General features: G+C 36.1%; 1 protein-coding gene across 1 annotated transcript; it reads right to left on the minus strand.

Annotated features, from left to right (window-relative positions):
- Nucleotides 1–7,083: 7,083 nt before the first annotated feature.
- On the minus strand, nucleotides 7,084–19,347 carry LOC123512347. The gene is made up of 3 exons (XM_045268684.1): nucleotides 17,854–19,347; nucleotides 12,576–12,724; nucleotides 7,084–10,073 (listed from the first exon to the last, which is right to left on the minus strand). Exons 1-3 carry the CDS (start codon nucleotides 19,021–19,023, stop codon nucleotides 9,902–9,904), a joined length of 1,491 nt encoding a protein of 496 aa, XP_045124619.1. The 5' UTR covers nucleotides 19,024–19,347; the 3' UTR covers nucleotides 7,084–9,901.
- Between the last annotated feature and the right edge of the window lie 3,662 nt (nucleotides 19,348–23,009).

Below are 23,009 nucleotides of genomic sequence, written 5' to 3' on the forward strand. Positions count from 1 at the left end.
CACAACGTGCTCCCCTGAAACTTTGTCATTTGTTGAGTGGTTTAAAGTTACCTACATGTCACCATGATACCCAGGTTCTAGGTGAAGGTATACCAAAGATGCACTTGGGTGGTGATATGAGCCCTAATAAGGGTACCACTATAAAAAAATTCCCTGCGCTGCTAATGGGTGGAAGCTGAACAGCACTTCCCATACTCTTCTAAGTATATCTGCAGAGGCTACAGGCCATAACATATAAATAAAAAGTGTGATAAGGATCTCTCCTTTGCCTACAACAGTCCTCAATTATGCAACAGTTTACATAAGAGTTTGTCAAGTGTGAGTATTATGTAAATATAATATCTCAAAGTCCCTTGATAAAATTATCCCACCAATTAGATTCAAAAACAAAAGTTCACATACAATTGAGCTAAGGTCAGATCCAGTCACCATTGTTAATAGAAACTCAAGTCACCTGTGAAAGTTTCAATATTATACTTGTGCACCCCATTACCACCTGAACAATGCAAAAAAGGACATAGGTGAGGCTTTGAGTCCAGCACTGTTTTCAGCTACAATAAACATGTAGCAAAGAAAAAGAATAGCACATGTTATGGTAAAGAACACTAACCATCACTTCCATAAGAGACCACCACAATCTACATCCAAATCACTTCCATAAGAGACCACCACAATCTACATCCAAATCACTTCCATAAGAGACCACCACAATCTACATCCAAATCACTTCCATAAGAGACCACCACAATCTACATCCAAATCACTTCCATAAGAGATCACCACAATCTACATCCAAATCACTTCCATAAGAGACCACCACAATCTACATCCAAATCACTTCCATAAGAGACCACCACAATCTACATCCAAATCACTTCCATAAGAGACCACCACAATCTACATACAAATCACTTCCATAAGAGACCACCACAATCTACATACAAATTACTTCCATAAGAGACCACCACAATCTACATACAAATCAGGTAAAATCTATCCATCCAGATCTGCAAGCTGAGAACAGTCACAGCAGCAACAAGATTGAATGGAAACATATTCAAATGAAGCACTTGATGAACTCTGAACTAACACAGAAGTGAAAAACAGTGCTTGCCTCACAGAGGGTTGTGTCTCATTGGTGTACAATGTTGACCTGCAGCAGATACTTGCCCTTCAAATTCTCAAGAGAAGGTGTTGATATGAATGCATAAATACATATCATGAAAGGTTTAAAATAATTTAATATATGCAGTTCAATAACAAGAGATACCAGTAGAGACATATGTCAAGTTACAAGGAAGATAAAGAAATATAATAGATTATCTCATGGAATTAATAGATTAAACACACTGAAAATACTTTAGATAAATCTGGATACAAAAAGTTGCAGTCAAATCAAACAACTTTTTACTAATACAAAAAAAGTTGCCGTCAAATAAACAACTTCTTTACTGATATACAAAACGTTGGTCAAATAAGACAACACGCTTTAGTTCCTACTCATCCTACCAGACACACGCAGAGTACAAGAAAACGGCACAGATAGTTAAGTATCTAGAAAAGAGTAAGGCATATAATTCAGTCAAATAAGTTTGTTTTAAGAGCTTTACTTACTTAATTTAGCAACTTTACAACACTGATTGCTAATGTCTATATTAAAGCTCAACGTATGAAATGAAAACCAGGTTCCTCAGTTCAAGCAATTATCACATTGTTATGGATCAAGTCTGGCTGCAATATCTTCTGATGAATAGTATACATATTCATGCAATACTGCAAGACACACCTTACATTATTAATCACATTTTAGTACTTGGCAAAACAATTATTGTCACCTCCTTGTCACAGGGCTTTATATCCTGCCCCTAAAATGCAAACATATCCTCTCAAATTTGAGTATCTAAGATGGTCCATTTATTTTGCAAAGGTAAAAAAAAAAATAATGAATATATACTTCAAATGAGCCAACAGATATCCAGATTGTTGTCTTTACCACCTGAAATTCAACAATGGGAAGATACAATGTGCAGTACCTCACTCAGGAAGGTATCAAGGCTTGACATTGTATGTGAGTCACAAATCAAACATCCACACACCAAGGCATCGCCCTCGCCCTGTGCACCTCTACCGACCACCATCTTGTGATCTGGGTCTGCTTTACAGGTGGACTATTGGAAAGTCCTGTGCAGATTTGCTATGCTGTGCTGGTTGGATACCAACGCTGATGTTGGAACTTATGCCACATTGCAGCACCATCATATCATACATCATATTTCTATACCAGGTGTCATGTGCTGCTGCTGGTGCTGGTGCTGCTACAAACAGGAGTATAGGAATGATCAGCGATGGCAAATGCTTGGTGTGTGGACAGCTGATAATGATGATTTTTCATTATTCTCATGTACATTTTTCTCTGCCACTTGTCCATATGACATTTCATGAATACTGCTTCTACAATTAAAATCATTTACTCGGAACATCATAACAATTATGAGCAGGAATATATGGATATAATTCACCTCACAGCTGCATTCCTACATTATGAAACAGCAGACTTCTAAAATACTTTGCCTTTCAGAAAACAGTGGCATAGGGCAATTATAAACCCTACAGTTACCTGCAGGACGTTGATGAAGCCAAGGACAAATGTGCCTCTTTCAATACAGTACCGGGTTGAAAAAGCAACATTACGCAGATGGAAATGCCAAGTTCTCTACTCTAATTAAATACAACTGCCTGCAGAGTCTCTCCGAGGAAACCACCTTCCCCAGCACAGTGCCTCCCATGCCAGGAAGCCCCGCTGTGCCCCAGGCCACAGCCCGTGCACAACACCCACACCTATGAAGGGTTGTTCAAATATTAACCTTAAAGTTTTCTTAAGTACAATGGAAACAGTCTAATAATTGATCCATTTACTATTCTTATACCAAATAAAAATTTTAATTGTACATGTTATATTGCCTAACATCGTATTCATGGCTTCAATGTACAGTAACTTGATAATACAAAATTTTGTCATACAAAAATCTGTCTAGCAATACTACAAGCTATGACTATCATACATACTGATGAAATAGTTCCATACTGTATAGCAAAATAATTAAAAGATCTCTCTTTTTATACAGTTAATATGCACCTGGGAGTGTCGCATTAAGAATTTCAGCTGCAAATGTACAGATTTCAAATTCAAAGCACAGCAAATCATCGTTCGTGACACAAGTGTGAACTGCAACACAGGTGCAACCATCAGTGTGAGGCACAAATATTGAGATTGCTGATCCCTTAACAAACAATTGACACATTTCTTATTGATTTAAACAGTTGCAGCATTTTTTACTTTTTCTGAGTAGCAAAACAAAGTTCTCCATAACAAAATACACATGCTGCGACTCAGACACGTGTGGACTGAAACAAGCAATCCAAAAAATGTTTGTGATGGCGTCTGATGACTCCAGGACTGCATGAGCCGCCTACACACCATATAGGAAACATTTGTAAACATTTTTTTTCTAATCAAAGATGTACATACATAAAAAAATGTCTTTATCAAATAATGTCCCATCAACAATGCCATCAGGAAGGAGACAGAAAAAAATAAAATAAAATAAAATAAAATAAAAAGGCAGAAAAAACAAAGCTACTTGACCCTTGCCATACAAGATGGCATGTTTCATTAACTTCTGCTCCATTATTTCCCAACAAATGCATCTATGACAATGAGTATATGTATATGTTCTACTCTGCCTGGCCTGTTTATGCCAAGACACTAGCTGTGGAGACTGGCATGAGCAAATGTCAAATCTATAATGGTACACAAGAGCTTTGCTGTGCTACAACACTGCAATCTCCACCACATAATGCAAGGCAACACTCAAATATAAAAGAGCAAAAGCAAATTTATAAACTCTTTAAAAGCAATAGCCAATAGGTGCCACAATAATCAAGAAGTGACAGAGGATTGGCAGGAGATAGGCTCGTTGGATCATGATAAATAAGGGAGTGCCAAACATCAAAGGTTGTATGGAAAGGTGATTGGTTCAGACCACAGCAGCAGGCATTCCCACACACCTCAGTGCATTCACTCTCCTCCCCCTCCCTCCAGTACCATCTCAACCATTAACTTAAGGTGAGAGGGAAGTTAGTGAGAGTCATCAAACAGCTGTGGTTGTCTGGTACAGTGGCAAGAGAACTGAACAGTAATAAGAGAATGCGATATCAACAGGAAAAATACAAAATTAACCAAAACCTTGGTGTGATCATTCATCTGACACAAATGGAATAATTGATGTTAGTGGATGTGCAAGTTGATGGGGATGATATTTGCTACAGAGCATGAAGGTGATCCTGTCTACATGAGAGGCATAGGAAGTCATTCTGAATGGCTTGTAACTGCTTGTCTCCTAGTTAACATTTACTGCCTATAAACTGCTGATAGCTACATATATATTGTGTTTCTGGAACATAATTAATGAAAACCACATTTCTGAGTTACATGGTAATGAACCTTATTTACAAACTGATGCTTGTGAAATCTCAGCCAAATATTTTCCTTACATTAGTGTTTTGCCAATAACAGCAAAACATTACCTCCTACACTTTTCTTCACATATATTTTACTTTTTTTACACATGAAGATATCAATATTTCATACTTAGTTCTGCACTGTGCAAACTTTCCCACTTCATTTACGTCTAACTTGTATCAAGAACTCCAAAACCTTTGTTCACCACTTAGTTCTCCTGCACTTCAGAATGTTTGCAGACTATACTGTACAAGTAAGAACTCTACCTTTCACCATACTTAAAACCTGTTCCTGTAACTACATTTCTGACACATAAAAACCTTTCTTATCAGCAAAGAAATAAAAGCAATGAAAACAAATAGCTTTGGTTTTAACTCAGTGCTGTATGTAACTCAAGGGCATCTCAATTCAGTGTCAATACTATGCATACAATTCAGATGCAATGCTATGTATAGATGCATTCTCTCCACAGCAAAATCCAGAGCAGTGTCATCACTAAATCTCTTTCATGAACTCTGTAAATAATCACTCCTTTTCTTCACTGTGGAATCTTTAAAGTGCCCAGAGTACGGATAAATTTCCAATTTTACTTTTATCTCTAATTATTAAGAGCAGGTGAGGCATGGATGGACCTTGGCAAAGGACAAATCTCTCTCTCTCTCTCTCTCTCTCTCACACACATTGAATTAATTTAACATTTTGGTTTTCGCAATACAGTAGATCGCAAATTTTGACTAAAAAGATGTCTGATCTTTGTCTTTGTCTATCTGTTTTGATCGTCATTCTCTCTCTCTCTCTCTCTCTCTCTCTCTCTCTCTCTCTCTCTAAGGCTATAAATAAGTCACAACAATTTGGAATTTGTCAACTTATGATCTGGAATTACTTGGCAGGTTTATGTAATACACATCAGGAATGTTTGTTTTGTAACTTGGCATGAAGTCTATGACATCCATTTTTTGAACAGGTGCTCCAATGAACATTTTTTCCAAATATAATTAATATTTCAATCAACAAGTGGTTGGCTAGCAGGTAACTATGGACCACAACATCATTTTTTACAAAGATCACGAAATGCAACACAATAATTATCTCAACACAGTGAAATTTCTTGAACAATTCTGTCCCAAGCCGCTGTTACCACCACCACCATCACCACCATCAAGTACAATTACAACTCAACACTAAGGCACATACAATTTACTGTGTTAAAGTGTATGGAGACTGGTGTTGCTGCTGCTTCTACACATACTTTTACTCAGTTCACCTCAGTGCTTAAAATTTAAAAGTACAATGCCATTCTGAAATTCAAGATAAACAGCACAGTAAGCCTGTGGTGAAGACCATCCCTGTCTTAGTGCCTCAAGGAACACTGCAATAATTCACCCCATAAATACATTATTCCCAAAACAATCATTTACTTTTTATAAATAATGTCTTGTTCATGCTGAGGGCAACACATTTCCCTTCCCTTGTGACCCACCAAACATCCAGACACTCTGCACTCATCTTACATCAAGAATGAACTCCTGAGTGGCTCATCACCAGCCTCTTCACTCCTCACTCTCCATTCCTTCAGTGTCTTGCTATATTGTTTGCAACTTAGCTCACTCCATGTTCTACTTACAGCATTTAATCTACATAATATGTTTGTTGCCAATGAAAGATGATTGAGAAAAACTTGATCACAATGTTATTATTTATATATATATATATATATATATATATATATATATATATATATATATATATATATATATATATATATATATATATATATATATATATATATATATATATATATATATACAGAACATAGAACATAATAACTGTATGTGCCTGTGACCAACACACTGCATGTGTCTCCTAGAGGAGGTTGAACCTGAGCTCAACAGAAGGTTTGTAGCTTATGTTAAAAGAAAGAAAGAAAAAATAATAAATAGAGCTGCCACTTACTACATGTCACCACCACCATGTCTAACATTTCACTGACTTAGTAAACTCTTGCCTCTGCTGCACACACTGCAGTGCCTTGTGGTATGAGGTCAAACAAATACTACATCCATTGTGATATTAAAATCTTAAATAATTGCAAGGCTCCCACCTACAAGCTGGTACTGCCTCTGAAATATTTAGCAGTGTTAAACTGTATCATTATTGAACAGATTCTCTCTCACCACTTATATGATGCTTGAGAATTATTTATGGATGAAGTGAACAGTTTGCAGCATTGCACTCTAAAAGAAGTGAAAACATCTCTTTAGTGTGTATTATTTCCTATTTATCAAGTCTATATACCTGATCATAGTGAAACAAAGCAATGTTTCTTATATTTCCACCTCCTGCTGTCAAACACAACACCCTGTCTCTGTGCCACACAGGCTCTGTTAAGCTGAGGTTCAACCACCACACACAAGGCATTTCCTATGGTTCTCTTGGCAAACATCTTGGTGTTGGGACTCACACAACTATGAATTCTTTTAATCTATTACTTTATCATTCTAAAAATTTATTGCATGAAATTGCATGAAAAGTTTTATATGTATGTCACAATAAAGGAATTCTGAAATTTATCTATACATATTATATTACACTGAAGAGAAATGTCAATGTACACTTCTCTATTTTTTTACCATGAAATCATCCAAATTCTACCAAATTCCCAAAAACACACAAATTCTTGTAAAACACAGATATAGAAAATTTACAACTTGATTCAAGACCTAAGATTTTTAACTGACTGAATTCAACATACAAAATATAAGCTTGATGTTTCCTTACAAACTAGTCTAGATACTGTACAGAATTGAAACATATGATTTGACTATGCAATATCTTACGGTACTCAAATAAAAGAGAGAAAATAAAGTAGAAAATATGGATATTATCACACAACAGTGACTTAGATTCAAGCCATGACTCAAAGTAATAGTTTCATGAAGGCTAATGAGGATGCACCAATAGTTCCAGTCAATAATCAATAGGAATAATGACAATGATAGAGGTCCTCAGAAGGCATCCCCAATACTTCACCCTATGCTTAATGATGTTTCCTTAATTACCATAAAACATACTTGGATTCATAAATAAACAAAATACTGCCAGATATGTGTGTGGTTAATCAACAAATTCAACAACTTGACTTTCTACAGCTTCAAGTAACATGAAAAAAATAAACAAATGAATGAATAAAAACAACCAATACTATCATCATTATCTTCGTCATCATCCATTCCATTACTTTATGACTAGGTTCAAATATATTACGACAAGGATTAGTGTCTTAACGAACGCTCCAGACGTTACAAGGATCCCCAGTAGAAGTTAATGCCAGATTGTGATTTGTGACACCACTAAAACCAACATCCGAGAAGGTTGTGACACTTCCCTGGATTAAAACAATGTCTGAGTATGTGACCATCTGCTATGTGATGGTTAGAATAGTATGTGGTCTATCAACTTAAGAGCTTGGAAATATAATCTAACTATTTGCAGCCGATTTCTAGACAAGCATACATTTTATTTTTCGATACTACATACAAAGCACATCAGATAAAAACATTACTTCCAATCTAGAATATATATATATATATATATATATATATATATATATATATATATATATATATATATATGTATATATATATAAAAAAATGCATTACTTGTGATCACATAAATACTTGTTAATAATTTAAGTGAAGCAAATGAGAAGGCTGCATTCCTCTCAGACTCACAGTTTTAGGGACCAATTATTGCATTTCCTGGGTAGTAAAAAGTAAGATTAATGAGAGGAAGGAGCACCAGATAACTGAGATCATGAGGTGCAATGAGAATGAAAGCGACACACAGGGAATAATTCTGTGGCGGAAAACAAAGTGGCTGTCAAGGGAAGGCTTAGCCAATGTGTAAAGGTGATGATATGTTTGAAGAACTGTGAGTGTAAGAATATCCTTGAGGAACACCATGCAGTCATAAAGGAATACTAATAGAAAGCTAAGGCACAACCAGCTTTGCAAGAATGATTACCTGGGAGTCATGAAGGTGCTATACTATGCACTCCCCAGTACCAGATCTCAATGACTAAAACTAAACTATATATCAATGGACAAAACTGAATGCCCATGAAGAGAGGAACTATTGGAACTTATAGTACAACAAATACCTACAGTTAGATTCATAGAGTCAAGGGAAAACATTATCTTTCTGGCAATGCTCTCCTTCATGAACTGAAAGACGGGACTGCAAAGCCTGACTCTGCTCCCCATAGTATGATATGCTGCTGGGGTGATGCTGGCCTGAAGATGTTGCATGTCCTTGTTACAAGCTGACATCTTTGTAGTATAGTTTATCAGTTCTCTTGGTAGTGTTCAAGTGAGGAGAATATCAATGTCAGTGTTATACAAAGAAATTTAGGTCTTTGTAGCCTAACTTATCGGTTCTCAGTAGTTAGTAGTGAGGAATGTACCGATGTCAGTGTTGTACAAAGTAAAATCTATGTCTTTGTTGTCTAGCTTGTTTATTTTCTTGGTAATGTATGAGTGAGATGAACAAATGTTGTCCTCTTTGTTCAAGCTATTTCTTGGTTGGTGATTTAGAGTCTTTCTGTTCACTAAGAAAAGGAACCTGGCAAGAAAAAAAATAACTCAAATTTGCTAATAAGAGTGAGATGTTGTGGCATCTCACTCGTATGATCTTTATCCAAGCCATTTTTTGGTAAATGATCTACTGACTTTCATCTCATTAAAAAGAAGTAACCTGGCATGCAAAACAGTCACTTAAACTTGAAAAAAAGATGAACAAGTCTGTTGTTGTTTAGAGCTCAAGAAAAGCCAAATATTCTCAATAGTGTTGCCGTAAATATTCTTCTATATAAGATGGCCATGTCAAGTCTTATATGGTAATGAAGAAAACATCATTCCCAAACATCTTGCCACACTCTGCTGCCTAACACACACACAAGTACCCTTGACTTCTTCACTAATCATTATCCAAGAGTTAAATTTCCCATGCAGGGTTTCATGTGTGACTTTCTTCTAAGCTCTCTGTCTCTAAAACTCATCAAAAGGCAACCAAGATGACAAACATAAAACTGTATCAACACAGTTTTCTGCAGATGAGTTTCACAGAAATCCCAAATACTGAACTCTAATTTAAGTATATTACATACAATATACAATTTTACATACATACTTTTTAGGTTCAAATTTAACCAAAAAGTAATAACATCTGTGATTAGAGAATATAGCTTTCTTTTTACATTATAGATATGAACTCAAGAGAGTCATCCAGTCCAGTTCCATGACACTCAGAGTAAAGTACCAATATCAACAGTGAGTCAGTAAGAAAGGACAGCACAACACACCCAGGCAGCGGCGGCACACGCTAGCTCGTCCCGTAAGTGTTGAGGAGCGCAGCATCGACGGGCTCAAGGCAGGAGGGACAGGTGAAGGAACGCATCAGCCAGTCGTCAATGCACTCGGTGTGGTAGGTGTGCATGCACGGCAGATACCGCACCCGGTCACCCACTGAGAAGTCTATCATGCATATCACACACCTGGTCATAACAAAACACAACTTAACACGGGTCTTTAGCAACAAGTGAAGAACTGAACCACTAAAGAAATAATTACTGTATTTGAGGGCTCATAAGACGCATGGGCTCATAAGACACACCCAGTTTTGGCAGATATTGAAATAAAAAAAAAAGTAAATGAGCAGATTCAAGCTCTGAAAGATTTCACCTGACATTTGAAGACTCGCATGCATTTAGATGATTATAAGATTCCAGTATTTTGCATTTAAAAACTTTAATATTTGCTAGCAGCCTATGTACCAATCTTGTTGTGAAATGTAAACAAGTACCTGACTGTCCTACAGTCTCCCATAATTTTCCTTTTTTCATTTATATATATATATATATATATATATATATATATATATATATATATATATATATATATATATATATATATATATATTTTTTTTTTTTTTTTTTTTTTCATATATGTAAGGTAAGAATGTTTAATGATAGATGCAATTTTAATTGTGTGAAAGCGCGTCTTACCTTAAGAAGTAACACTGTAAAGAACGCAGAGAGTCTTGCCCGTGTCAAGATCAAGATTGCTGATCGCATGTTTTGTTTTAGTTCATGTGATGTATGGAAATTCTTCCTGACTGGTGTCATTCTATGAGAATTACTAATAAATATCACCTATTATATATTGTTACCTTTAAAGAGTGTCATTTTGTGGTGTAATACATATCAACACTTTGTTTACATGTGCAAAGATGTCTGGGGTTTGATTTTAGACCCTCTGTTACCATTGAATGATCACCAACCACTACCTCAATACTGAACCTTGGCCTCATACCATGTAAGCCTATTTCCTGAGATTTTTTTTTGGAGAAACGCTGCATCTTATGAGCCATTAAATATGGTAATAGTCTCTGTGGTAATATAAAACATCTCTAATGTGTGCAGAGTCTTTAAGAATACTTGACTGAGGTGATAGTCACAATTATAAGTTTTGTTCCCTTTCAAAGACCTATGCTATAGAATAAAATAAAAAAAATGTAAAATAAATCATCCTAAAACCATTCATTGTTTTCCCATATTATATCAATGAATTTTTACTTTTTTTCAAAATACAGTCAACTCGATTAACGCGAGGGTCACATTCCTGGAGACGTCACGTTATTTAAAATTGCTTTGAATTGCTCAAACATAATTTTCCAATAGAAAACAATGAAAATAGGGGAGGGGGTTATGCTCCTAGCCACTGGGAAAGTTTGTCTATTTTGGGGATTGTGCTACTCAAACCTTAAAAAAAATCTTAATACATCACGGGAAGAATAAAAACACGTTCTCATTTTATTAGTTCTGATGGTACGCAACATGCTCTCCCTCAGTCCCGTTGCATGGACAATCACCAAGATCTTTTCCCTCCAGCATGGCGATCTAACACTTCCAACTTCTTTTCAATGGTTACAGTCTTCCTTAATTTCTTGGAATCACTTTCGTGTGAGGAGGTTGAAGGATGCTTGGATGCCATAGTATAGGACACTAAGTGAAAATGCAGAGAAACAATCCACTTACCATGTGGTTAGCTCCAGACTGAGTGAGGAGTGAGGACTGCGGACTGAGGACTGAGAAAAAAACCACCTTCTGAGGTGTTACGGTCTCATATATAAATTTATGTTCACATAACATTTTTTATTAGCTTTTTACAAGCCTTACCACCATGAAAGGATTATTTTGTGATATACAAGGTGAAATCTTGCATGGAACACTGAAAACAAAGCAAAGGCATTATTATGTCCCATCACAATGATCGTCGGGAAGAAATCTTTTCAACAGCATGTGCCGATCAGTGGCGGCTGCTTCTTCTTGTACTATTTAGCTTGTATGTTGCTTTCACCACAATATTTGTGTTTCTGTCCCTCTATTGCCTGCTATAATGGATATCATATCTTTGTATTTGTATATGATCATGCCATGAGGATCACCTTGACTCAGTGGCACTGAGTGATAGTGAATTCCTGTTGAAATACCGCTTCCCTCAGCATGAACTACTCTCTTTGGAACTTCATCTGGCAGAGGAGGACTCAGAAGAGCATGTAATTCTCACTCATATGTACACCAGAACAAACTATTATTACATACTGGAAGGGTTTTCAACACTGCCAATGCCAACCCATTCTAACCCAACCTAACTTATCCTTACCATTTCTCAGCAATGTAAAACAAAGAAATAAAACCTGTTCAAGTAGTTAGGTCAAGAAATAAAATAATACCCATACAAAATGTACATGTAAGTCCAGAGCTTCTCAGTGTGGTTGTAGTCAGAAGCAGCATGGGTGCGTGTGATGTCAAGTCAAGTTAACCCGCGTTAAATTGAATAAATCATGTTATCTAATCACATCTCCTTAAATATCAAGTTGCATTAAATCAAAATCGCATTATTAAAACTCGCGCTAATCAAGTGTTGACTGTATATTACAATTTCTATCAGCCCGGTCAAGAAAAAAATCACATTTCAAAACAACTACTACTCACTCTCCACTCTTCTTGGTGCCGTCAAATATGCCACAGGGCAGGTGAGTGATGAGGCCCATCCGTTTGGCGATCTTCACCTGCTCCTCTTCTGTCAGGTTGGATGCCGGCCGGCTGACAGACGGGGTGGGGAAGAACATGGGAGGAGTATCCTGTTGAGGGGAGTCACTGTCAGAACAACACTTCTGACCAAACCAAACATTGCAATCCAAGCTGCACTAATTGCCACTACAACCAAGCACACTATCCCTTACATAGATTTGCTTTATATTACAGTGTTTATATTGTACTATAAAGAGAATGATGGTCAATACAGGAATTAATGAGGGGAAAAAAAAAGAAAACCTTGCTAGTGTCCATCAAACTTATTAAATTGTACCTTTTAATCTAATCTTAATTATCTTTTTGTTATGATAATTAAATGAGAAGTGGCAGGCAGATGAGGTCATACAGCACATGACAAGAGCAAGTGGGCAGAGCATAATGCATAGCAGTGACACAGAGACATCATTGAAATATTTTGCTTCTCCTTCCTATGCACACCATTGACATAAATATACACACTGCCAGAACTGTCAGCCATGGCATTAAATTAATTTCTGTATTGCTACAATCCTGATACAAAATTCTTTCTTTCAGACAAAATTCTTTCTTCCAGTTTCATCACATACTGAGTATTTTACTGGTGAACCTGAATACAGTGGTGCCTCGGTACATGTCCACTTTGGGTCCAACTTGGCACACGAGCTTTGCTTGGAATGCAACTCGCATGCTAAAACTTGTACAAGTAAAAGTGAGCCACATCACCATGGTCCTGTTTACCTCTCCCAAGACACCATGCCCTTATTTATCCTTCAAGACAAAGTCATGATTGGCCACATGTAGTGTTGTCAACTTTCTTTATTCATTTAATCTAATTATTTTTGTATTCATCATAACTGATGGTACATAAAATGCACCTTTTTTTTTATAAAAATGCCCCCCAAAATAATGTTGCATTTTATAGGTAATCGTGAGGCTTATCATAAATATAATCTTTGAAATTTCCTTCACCCTTAACTAAAAGACTAACACAACTGTTTTATAGGCAAGGTTGTGATTTCATATTTTCAACAATATAATGTAAAGAAAGGTTAAAAACGAAAATGCAGACTTGTTCAGTGACATGTCAAGTATGTTAGTGATCTCAGCCACTAGCCTGCTTCCTTTGCCTCATCTCCATGAATAGCACACTTCCTATGTCTTATTACTACACATTTTTTGTGGCTGTTTGCTTTTTGTTCAGCTGTACCACTAGCTTGCTTTACATATTACATACTTAAATAGTATATAAAAACTGTTTTCCTAAATATGCCCTGCTGAAATGCAAGTGTATCTTATACTCCCATGTGTCTTATATGCCATCAAATATGGTACATATATATTCTGATATCCAGTAGTGTTCATATTATTTTATACAACCACATCAATGTATTACATAATATGCCAATAACAATACAGTAAGATTTTCTTTTTCATTGAAACAAATTAATCATTTTCCCTTAATTTTTTCATAAAATTTTGTTTGGTGTATGTCCTGTTTGGAAAAAGTCCAAAGATCTGGAACAGATTAAGGACGTCTGCCAAAGTACCACTACAATGCAAATATTCTGTTTCAGGAATAAATTTGGGGAATATACAAACATCTGCATGATTATTTACAGTTTGTCCATGTGTATTACTATTAAAGTATTCAGTGTGGGTGAGACAACAGAGGAAATATAAAGCATAATAAATTAAGTGCCATTTCTATAGTGTTACTGAATGCCAACCAAAGAGTACTGAAATGTGAGGCAATGTGTGTGAGGAAGGCTGGGGAGTTCATACTTGTGTCATCTTCTGTAGAGGCAAAAGAATATACCATTATACTTTTTAAGTTCTGCCATGAGACTTTTAGGCTCTACCTACACTTAAATATATATGGTTATGTGTCACTGGCTTGAAGAAAGAAATAAAAACAAGAGCTGAAAAAGTATAAAGTCACACATACTTGCACTACTACAAGACACTTATATTCTGGACAATACTAAAAAAACTTGCTGGACACCAAAGTAAGATCAGGATTACTTCTCATCATCAGCTGCATCAATGAAGAATTGTAGAGTAAAACAAAAAATGATCCAGTGGCCATCAGAAGTAAACAAACAAATCTCAGGTTGACTCAGGAATAAAGTATGTAAAGTATTCCTGGTTTAACCAGAGATTTGTCTACTACCTTCATTATTCAACTGCCTACATAACTATATAAACAAAAACATAAAAAAAATATAAAAAAACAAATAAAAAAAACTATACACATGATGGTGGTCCATGGTGGGTTCATCTGCTGCACTTCCAATGCTTAGCCTTTCCCTTCAGTATTAAGCTTCATTCCCAGCAGTCTAATAGTTTTCAAGTTCTATAGGGAGACTACTAGCATGGTGGACTTAAATCCTGTGCCACTACAACAATGGAATGACGTAAGTACAGTGTATACATTCAAACTCTCCCTTCACTTGATTAGACTGAACTCTTAGCAATATGTGCAAGAAATAACATGCAAGATAAATCAATAAATAAAACCATCCATGTTTAGAGTTTAAATGCAAACAGGAAAGTGGCTAGCATGTGATAATGACCATCTGAAAATATTAAGGGGGAGTATTAAACAATCTGGGAAGGAAAAACATCTGAACGTCATAATTAAAGATGTGTATGTTTCCATTTTATCCCATAATCTTGTGCTGTCAGAGGTGGGAGGCTTGTCAGGCTGCACTTTTTTTCATATACTTTTAATTTGCTCCTTAGAATGAGAAAAATAAATCGCTTGATCTATAAAATATTCCCATGCTATGAATGGAAGAGTGGCTACCATATGATTTTGACTCTGATTTTTTTCCTCTTTCTCAGAGCTCACTATATCATGCTAGAGATGCAAAATTTTATCTTTATATATTTCTAAAGCTTTCATTCTCACTTTTACATACACTTTCCACAATCCTATAATGTATGTAATGAATAAGTATTACTTTACATTGCAAATTTGCAAATAACTACAGATAAACAAGAATTGTGCATAACTGGTTGGATGTGCATGTGGCAGCATCCTTATGTCTCAAGGTCATGGTTACTACACCAGAAGTTCTCAAAGAATAAAAAATAAGTATTATGAATTTGGCTGATTTTAGTTTTCCTTTTTCATTACTGTGAAGTCTTGGTTCCTATTCATTATGCTTTACTGATTATAGATTCAAGAAGTAACTTCCTATGAAATAGTAACTTATCTTTTTATGTGATGATATTTATGAAACCCTCTGTGTAGTCTACTCCACAACAATTTTCACATGCCAAAATATTAATAGCTAAAATCTTTACTTTTTTCCAATATAATAGCTTTCAATTTAATTTTATTGTTTTGATATTATATGCATGTTGACAAAGGCATTAAAAGATCAAAATAATCCCAAAGTATGTCTCAGTTCCTGCAGAATTGTTCAGCCTATAATAATTCAAAACCAAAACACTAGGTATACAGTATATACAATGTGGAAAAATTCACTCTGAACTTGTCAAAATGTTCTTTGTTACTCTTAGTGACAAGTCTTGTTCATACAAACAAAACTGAATGCTGTAACATGGCTCAAAAACAAAATCATATATATATATATATATATATACATACAGAACACTTCTCTAAGAGGTACATGTGTGTGTGTGTGTGTGTATATATATATATATATATATATATATATATATATATATATATATATATATATATATATATATATATATATATATATATATATATATATATATATATATATATATATACACACACACACACACATACACACACACACTTAAGCCTTTTGATATCATGCCTTTTGCTATTGCATTTTACTGCTATCAAACATAACTAAAAAGCTATATATATTTCCATATCGCACACAAAATTAATGCTATTGTGCGTCTCATCCAGCTTATATGTCACATGATAGTTGAGTTTCTCTATATATTTTTATGGAGATATAGTTCTTCACATATTTTGCCAATCTACCAATCCACCTTAGCTCTTAATTGTCCACAATGAGGTACTGTATTTGATGGCATATAGGTTGCACCTTTTTTCAATACCTACCCTAACTGCATGCATCATTATTTCATTTCTAATATTATCATCATTACCAGATTTATCACTTTAAAAACTAATTGTCAGAAAAATTACAGTAATCTGACCTGTGAGGCTGTGATGCATGCTTATGAATATCAGCTGATTGCCACTCTGACTAATGCCATTTAGCAGTGAGAAGTAACACCCAGTTCATAATCACAACAAAACACATCATCACCATTGCCGTAGTGACAAAGATTGAGCTACACAATCTCTTGCAAACTACAAATGGTTGATTATGCCACGGTACATGGGAATACAGCAGCAGCAAGAGCTTTTGGGCCACCACCTACAGAAAAAATGGTAAGTCTGACAATAGCAAGAACCATTTTATTCCTGTTGTTATTATGATTGCTCTTATTATGTTGTTATTATAATTCTTCATTAGGTAAGTTTTCTTCTACTGCATTATTTCTTCATTTTTATACTATCATATGGCATAAAAACTGTGCATAAAGTGACAGCTTGGAGGTCCTAGTGTCAATTTGAATTGTTACCAAAGGTTCTTTACTTTGGCTACTGCAATTTCGACTATCACACAGTGATAGATGAAATAATTAGGCACGATAGCGAAGGGTTGAGTGTATGTATGTATGTATGTATGTGTGTGTGTGTGTATATATATATATATATATATATATATATATATATATATATATATATATATATATATATATATATATATATATATATATATATATATATATATATATATATATATATATATATATATATATATATATATATATATATATATATATATATATATATATATATATATATATATATATATATATATATATATATATATATATATATATATATATATATATATATATATATATACACACACACACACACACACACTGTACTTGTTAAGATACATACAAATACTGACTCAAGCCATGACTGTTAGACCAAAACAAGATGCAAGTATAGAAAAATCTAACATCAAATGTGTACACAACTGGATAGCACTACCACATGTCAGGCTACAGAAATATCCCTGAAAATGAAAATATAACATAGGTAATAAACAAATAAAATGCTAAAATAATGTACAAGAACAGAACAAGACAGATGCTGTCTTACAGATCCAATATGTTTGCCGTGGGAGTCTATGGTAAAGTTGGGCAGGTGTTCTTCAGTGATGTAGAAGTAACATGGCCACTTGTCATACATTGGATGGCTGGAGTGGTGGAGGTTGTACTTTATCAAGCTCATGCCGTCGCCCGTCTCTGAAGCTTCTGCCACGGCCACGTCCTGCTGCAGGGTTGGATCGCACTGTGTGATGCCACAAGCTACCAGGGAAATCTGCTGGTTATCGTGTATAAGGTAGTTCTCCAGGGGCCCTACTGCCATCTCAAGGCTGTGAGAATCATTCACATCGCCACAACTGTCCATGCAATTGTTACTGGTCTCTGCCCCATCACTGCTGCTCTGGGGAGGCTCACCTGTGTTTTCTGCATTTCTGGTTTCAAGGTTTTCATTTAATTCTACAGGAATGCCATCAACACTGTCTGCCACCACTGGCTCTCCCTCCATTGCACCTTCCACCTCCAACACATCTCTGGGAATGTTGTTTTTCAAATTGGAATTGTGAGCCTCCATAATGTCACCTTCATAACTATCACACACCCTCTCTCTATCAGACCTGTGAGTGCCTTGGCAGCCCTCCAGCGCCTGACTGCCACCTGCCTCCCCTGGCACCTCACACTGCATGTCTTCCACAGAGATGGTGTTGCTGGTGATCTTGTAGTTTGTTCTGCTTCTTGCTCCACTACTGGTGTCACACAGGTCTGGAAGAGCGGCTTTAGGGCTGCACATCATGTCCTCAGTGCAATGCAGAGCCTCCTCCTGGCAGTGCTGTGAGGAGGCTACACCACACGTGCCTTCCTCCATGCTGTCCACTCGTTCTCCCCCACAGTATGAGTCATTTAATGCATATTCATAATCACAGGTACCTTGAGCAATGGCGGCTCCACCTACAGCCTCTTCCACGCACTGAGCTCTATTCCCATGTCTCTGTGAGTTGGGGCCATCCCGAGCACACAGGTCTGGTGGGGGATTAGTTATCCTCCCCTCCTGACTCCCCTCCTCAGCACCGCACATTCCCAACTCTGCCAGGTGGGGTGGCAGATGGTCCTCTCTCACTGCACCCTCCTTGGTGAGACCTACATACTGGGGCTGGCAAGGGAGAGGGCCTGAGGGAGAGACAGGGGTTGGTGCAGCCTCTACTGGGGAGGAAGTGGAAGGCAACATGTCATCTTTTAAGGCATAAATAATTCATAATTAAAGTTTTCTTCAGGAACACCCACAGTCTTTGGGATAATCCCCATTATCTGGCAGCAAGCAGACATCTTATGTCTGATCACTGAGTGTGGGATTGACACAGCACACATACAGTCTAGCCACTTAAATTTCCTCAGGAAGAATATTTCTTTTTTACCAAGCAGATTCCATGTTACACAAACTTTCATAAATCAAAAACATGTGAATTCCACTTTCTGTGTGAAAATCTGCAAGGCTCTGATAATTTCTTTTCCTCTCCCTTCTCTTGGTTTTCTTTCATGAGACCTTCACAACACCTGCAAGAGAAGATTGTTCACATTATTTTCTAATCACATAACATATCACACCAGAAGCTAACTCTGGCTGCACTGCATAAAGCACCAAGCACACACAAGATATTAAAGGCTAATGTATGGATATTAGTTAAAAAAACAACAATGGAAAATACTAAGATGGAGGCCCAGGACACCTCAGATTATTATAGGACATTATGAGAAGGTAAAGAACAAAAGTAAAAACAACAAGAACACAAAGAGCAAGAAGGATAAAGGAGTAGGTAGTGTAATTCCTGTCTTGAGCAACCATACAAAATCAAAAGTCAGTACATAATTCTGCACAGTGTGGCAAAACAAAGGTGTTCCATGACCAGCATTGTGTTGGTCCAAGATCTCACCAGTGCATTCACTAAACACATCCTATACACATGGTGAAGTTAAAGTTATAATATCTTCCCAACTATCTAATCATATGAACTTAACCATTAAATAGTCAGAATTATTTACTCTTAATTTCCTGTAAATAGCAATTAATTGTCTATCTAAAGATAAAGAATTGATGTTTCACTGCATTTTATCCTCAAATAATATTTTTCCTGTCACAATTTTAAAGCTTTTCCTCTCTTCATCTACAAACAGTGATGGCAAGGGAGGAAAGGGAAAAAGAGGATAAGGAAATGTGATGCTACATTGTGAGTGACAAAGATGGAAGAGGATAAAGAAAATTAAACTTTGTGTTGTCAAGTAACATGAATTATGAACAATGAAGACATAACCACCAGGCACAGGGAGGAGAGAGAACAAGCCACACCACATCCAACCCAACAAAACCCATCCCATTCATATCAACCACCTAATGCAAAACTCTAACAGGAATATATGACATACCCAGCATGATTTCATCCTCAGACCATCCCACTGCTGGCAATGTAATCCAGAATGTAACCCTATTCACAAGATTATTTTTTGCTCTTCATTCAGGAACTAAAGTAAATTATTTCTAGTAAACTAAACAGACATCCAAGTGTAATGTGTGTATGATGAATACATATCTGCATCATTGCTCCCTCTTGTACACGAGAAAAGAATTCAGTAATTGAAACCTAAAAGCAGACATGGAATCATGACAGCACTCCAAACACAAGAGTGGGTCACATGACCAATAATATCACAAGTGACCACAGCAAATGGTAATAGCACTCCTGTTGTCAGATATCGTGTGTGTGTGTGTGTGTGTGTGTGTGTGTGTGTGTGTGTGTGTGTGTGTGTGTGTGTGTGTGTGTGTGTGTGTGTGTGTGTGTGTGTGTGTGTGTGTGTGTGTCAACCTCTCATTCTAACACGATTAACACTAAACATCACAGCAAGACTGGTGAAGCATGCAAGCTGGCACTGGTGGTGCATATCCATGACCCACAGACACACAGGTTTTGTGTTCTGGAGTGGCTATGCTGAGCTACTCATACATAAACCTCATTGCATGTTTATGTAACAGAATCAAGCTTATTACTTCACAAGTGACAGTACACCAATCTACAACATAAAAATGTTCCACTGTGTCCTCATCCATTCTAACAGACACATCCCAAGAAATGTAAATAACTATACCGGTCTCTAAACAAAAGTCCCCCCCAACAAAAAAAAGTACCTAGAATCTGGATTCTATATACAGTAATACAAAAAAGTCCTTAATTCAGAAGCACATGCTAAATCAAAGCAATAAGAAATAAAAACAATCTACACACAAGAAGTACAGCAGCACAACAACAACATGGAGCCAAGACAGAGTAAGAGCACAGTGCTACAACAGACTACACAGGCCAGACATGCATAGAGTCCCTTAGTGAAGCCACTCAACTCTTTCAATCACCTCACCACTTCAAACAGTAACTATAACAGTTTTTGGTGCCAGTCAGTTGTATCAGCCTCAAAGTGAGAAATAAACCACATTAGTGCAAGCAAAATATACCATCATTTTAGTGCAAAACGTAATTATTTCATTCATCATTCACTAAGATATTATCTTACTCTACTAATGCAGAAAAAAAATCATTTCATGATCTGATGTATGAAGTAACCTTGAGATAATCTTTCACATCATGGATCAAATGAGAGGAAGCTGCATGTACAAACTTGAGACATCTTATGAAATGGTGCAAACATCTTCATGACCATCTGCAACATCCTCAATCACTGAAAATTGCAGGTTACTTTAAAGATCTTTTTTAATATAACAGACAAAGTTATGTATAATGATGAATTGACATATTGATTAGCTTTCAACACCACAGCAAAAGTCACTCAGCTGCACCTGTCAATATTGATGCTGGGCCGAGGCCACAAGTTGTTGTCATCATTAATAAAGTTAAAGCATATAAAGTTTAAGTACCACAGCTGAAGTCATTCTAGAGCTAAGACATGCATCATAACACATGTGGTGCTTGAGGTCATGAAGAAATGCAATTCATGTAGAAATAAAGATTAGAAGCTGCTACAAACTCCGACAGCCATTCAAGCTATCCCAAGGAAGGCATGAACAGGCCACAGCTACACAAAATATTTACCAGTATATAAGACACTCTTCTGTTTACAAAGGTGACAAAATTTTCATTATGGACACAATGAACATAGGAGAAACATTATTTATGCTGAGAAAAGTGTGTCTCACACACCAACAAATATGGCATGTAGTTAATTTTCCATGTTGCATCAATTTGTCTTAGAAAACACAAAGTCCATCAATTTTGAGAGAAACTGACCATAGAAATTAGTGAAACATGATACAATTTTCATTTATTGTCAAACACCTTTTAACTTTTCTAGAATATTCATAATTCATCTCCACAACCATATGTATACATATACCTTACTGCTACAGTACAAATGCTCTTATTCACTACACATAGCCATACAACAATCATATACAGCAGCACTACTTTCTCAAGACATAATACATACTTAAGAGAAATAAAAGTAATCAAACCATCAAGATAAAAAGATCAACACCACATGGACTGTATCAACTTATTTCACCAAAAAATAAAGAAACAATCAACAGATATCCTTTTAAAAAAAGGAAAAAAATCACATACTTCACATCAGCAAAATGAATACGTATACAAATCAGTCTAAAACTCAATCAATACCACATGCACTGATAACATACAGGATAAGGGACAATGTAAAAACAATTCATACATCAAAACCTTAAAATATGCATAGTTTGAATCAACACACAATAATTCTCATGATTTCCTGCTAGCAAGGATTGCATACAGTCACCAAAGATGTACAGCTAAATTACTGGCAAAAACTCTATTAAAAAAATCACGTCAACGTTCACAAGCTGAGCTACCTCTGCTTTACTAAATTTTAACTACAGTATGTAATTCCAAAAGCAATAAAGTAAATCAGCAACATCAGAATTATTTCAACAAAACCAATGAGCAAAGATACAATACTATGAAGAAACTTCACTCAGTCCTGAAATATCAAACCTAATGTCAGTACAGCAATGCTTCTCTTGGTGACTGTACAGCACTCAGCACAACACACATCTGCTATCATGATGCATGATCACTGAGTCAAGCAATGGAAATCAATACTCATCCTTTTATCTTTTATCTCTTTCACCACCTTTTGTTCATTACGTAAACTCTTCACTACATCACAAGAGCTGACATC

Source organism: Portunus trituberculatus, chromosome 33 (assembly GCF_017591435.1).
Source record: "Portunus trituberculatus isolate SZX2019 chromosome 33, ASM1759143v1, whole genome shotgun sequence".
NCBI classification, from domain to species: Eukaryota; Metazoa; Arthropoda; class Malacostraca; order Decapoda; family Portunidae; genus Portunus; species Portunus trituberculatus.

Excerpts from the sequence above, each read along its gene's own strand:
- LOC123512347 (XM_045268684.1), bottom strand. The coding sequence starts at position 19,023 with ATGTTGCCTTCCACTTCCTCCCCAGTAGAGGCTGCACCAACCCCTGTC. Across the intron at positions 12,725-17,853 it reads ACGGCAAACATATTGGATCT|GATACTCCTCCCATGTTCTT; the intron begins GTAAGACAGCAT and ends TCCCCTCAACAG. Across the intron at positions 10,074-12,575 it reads GGCACCAAGAAGAGTGGAGA|GTGTGTGATATGCATGATAG; the intron begins GTGAGTAGTAGT and ends TGTTATGACCAG.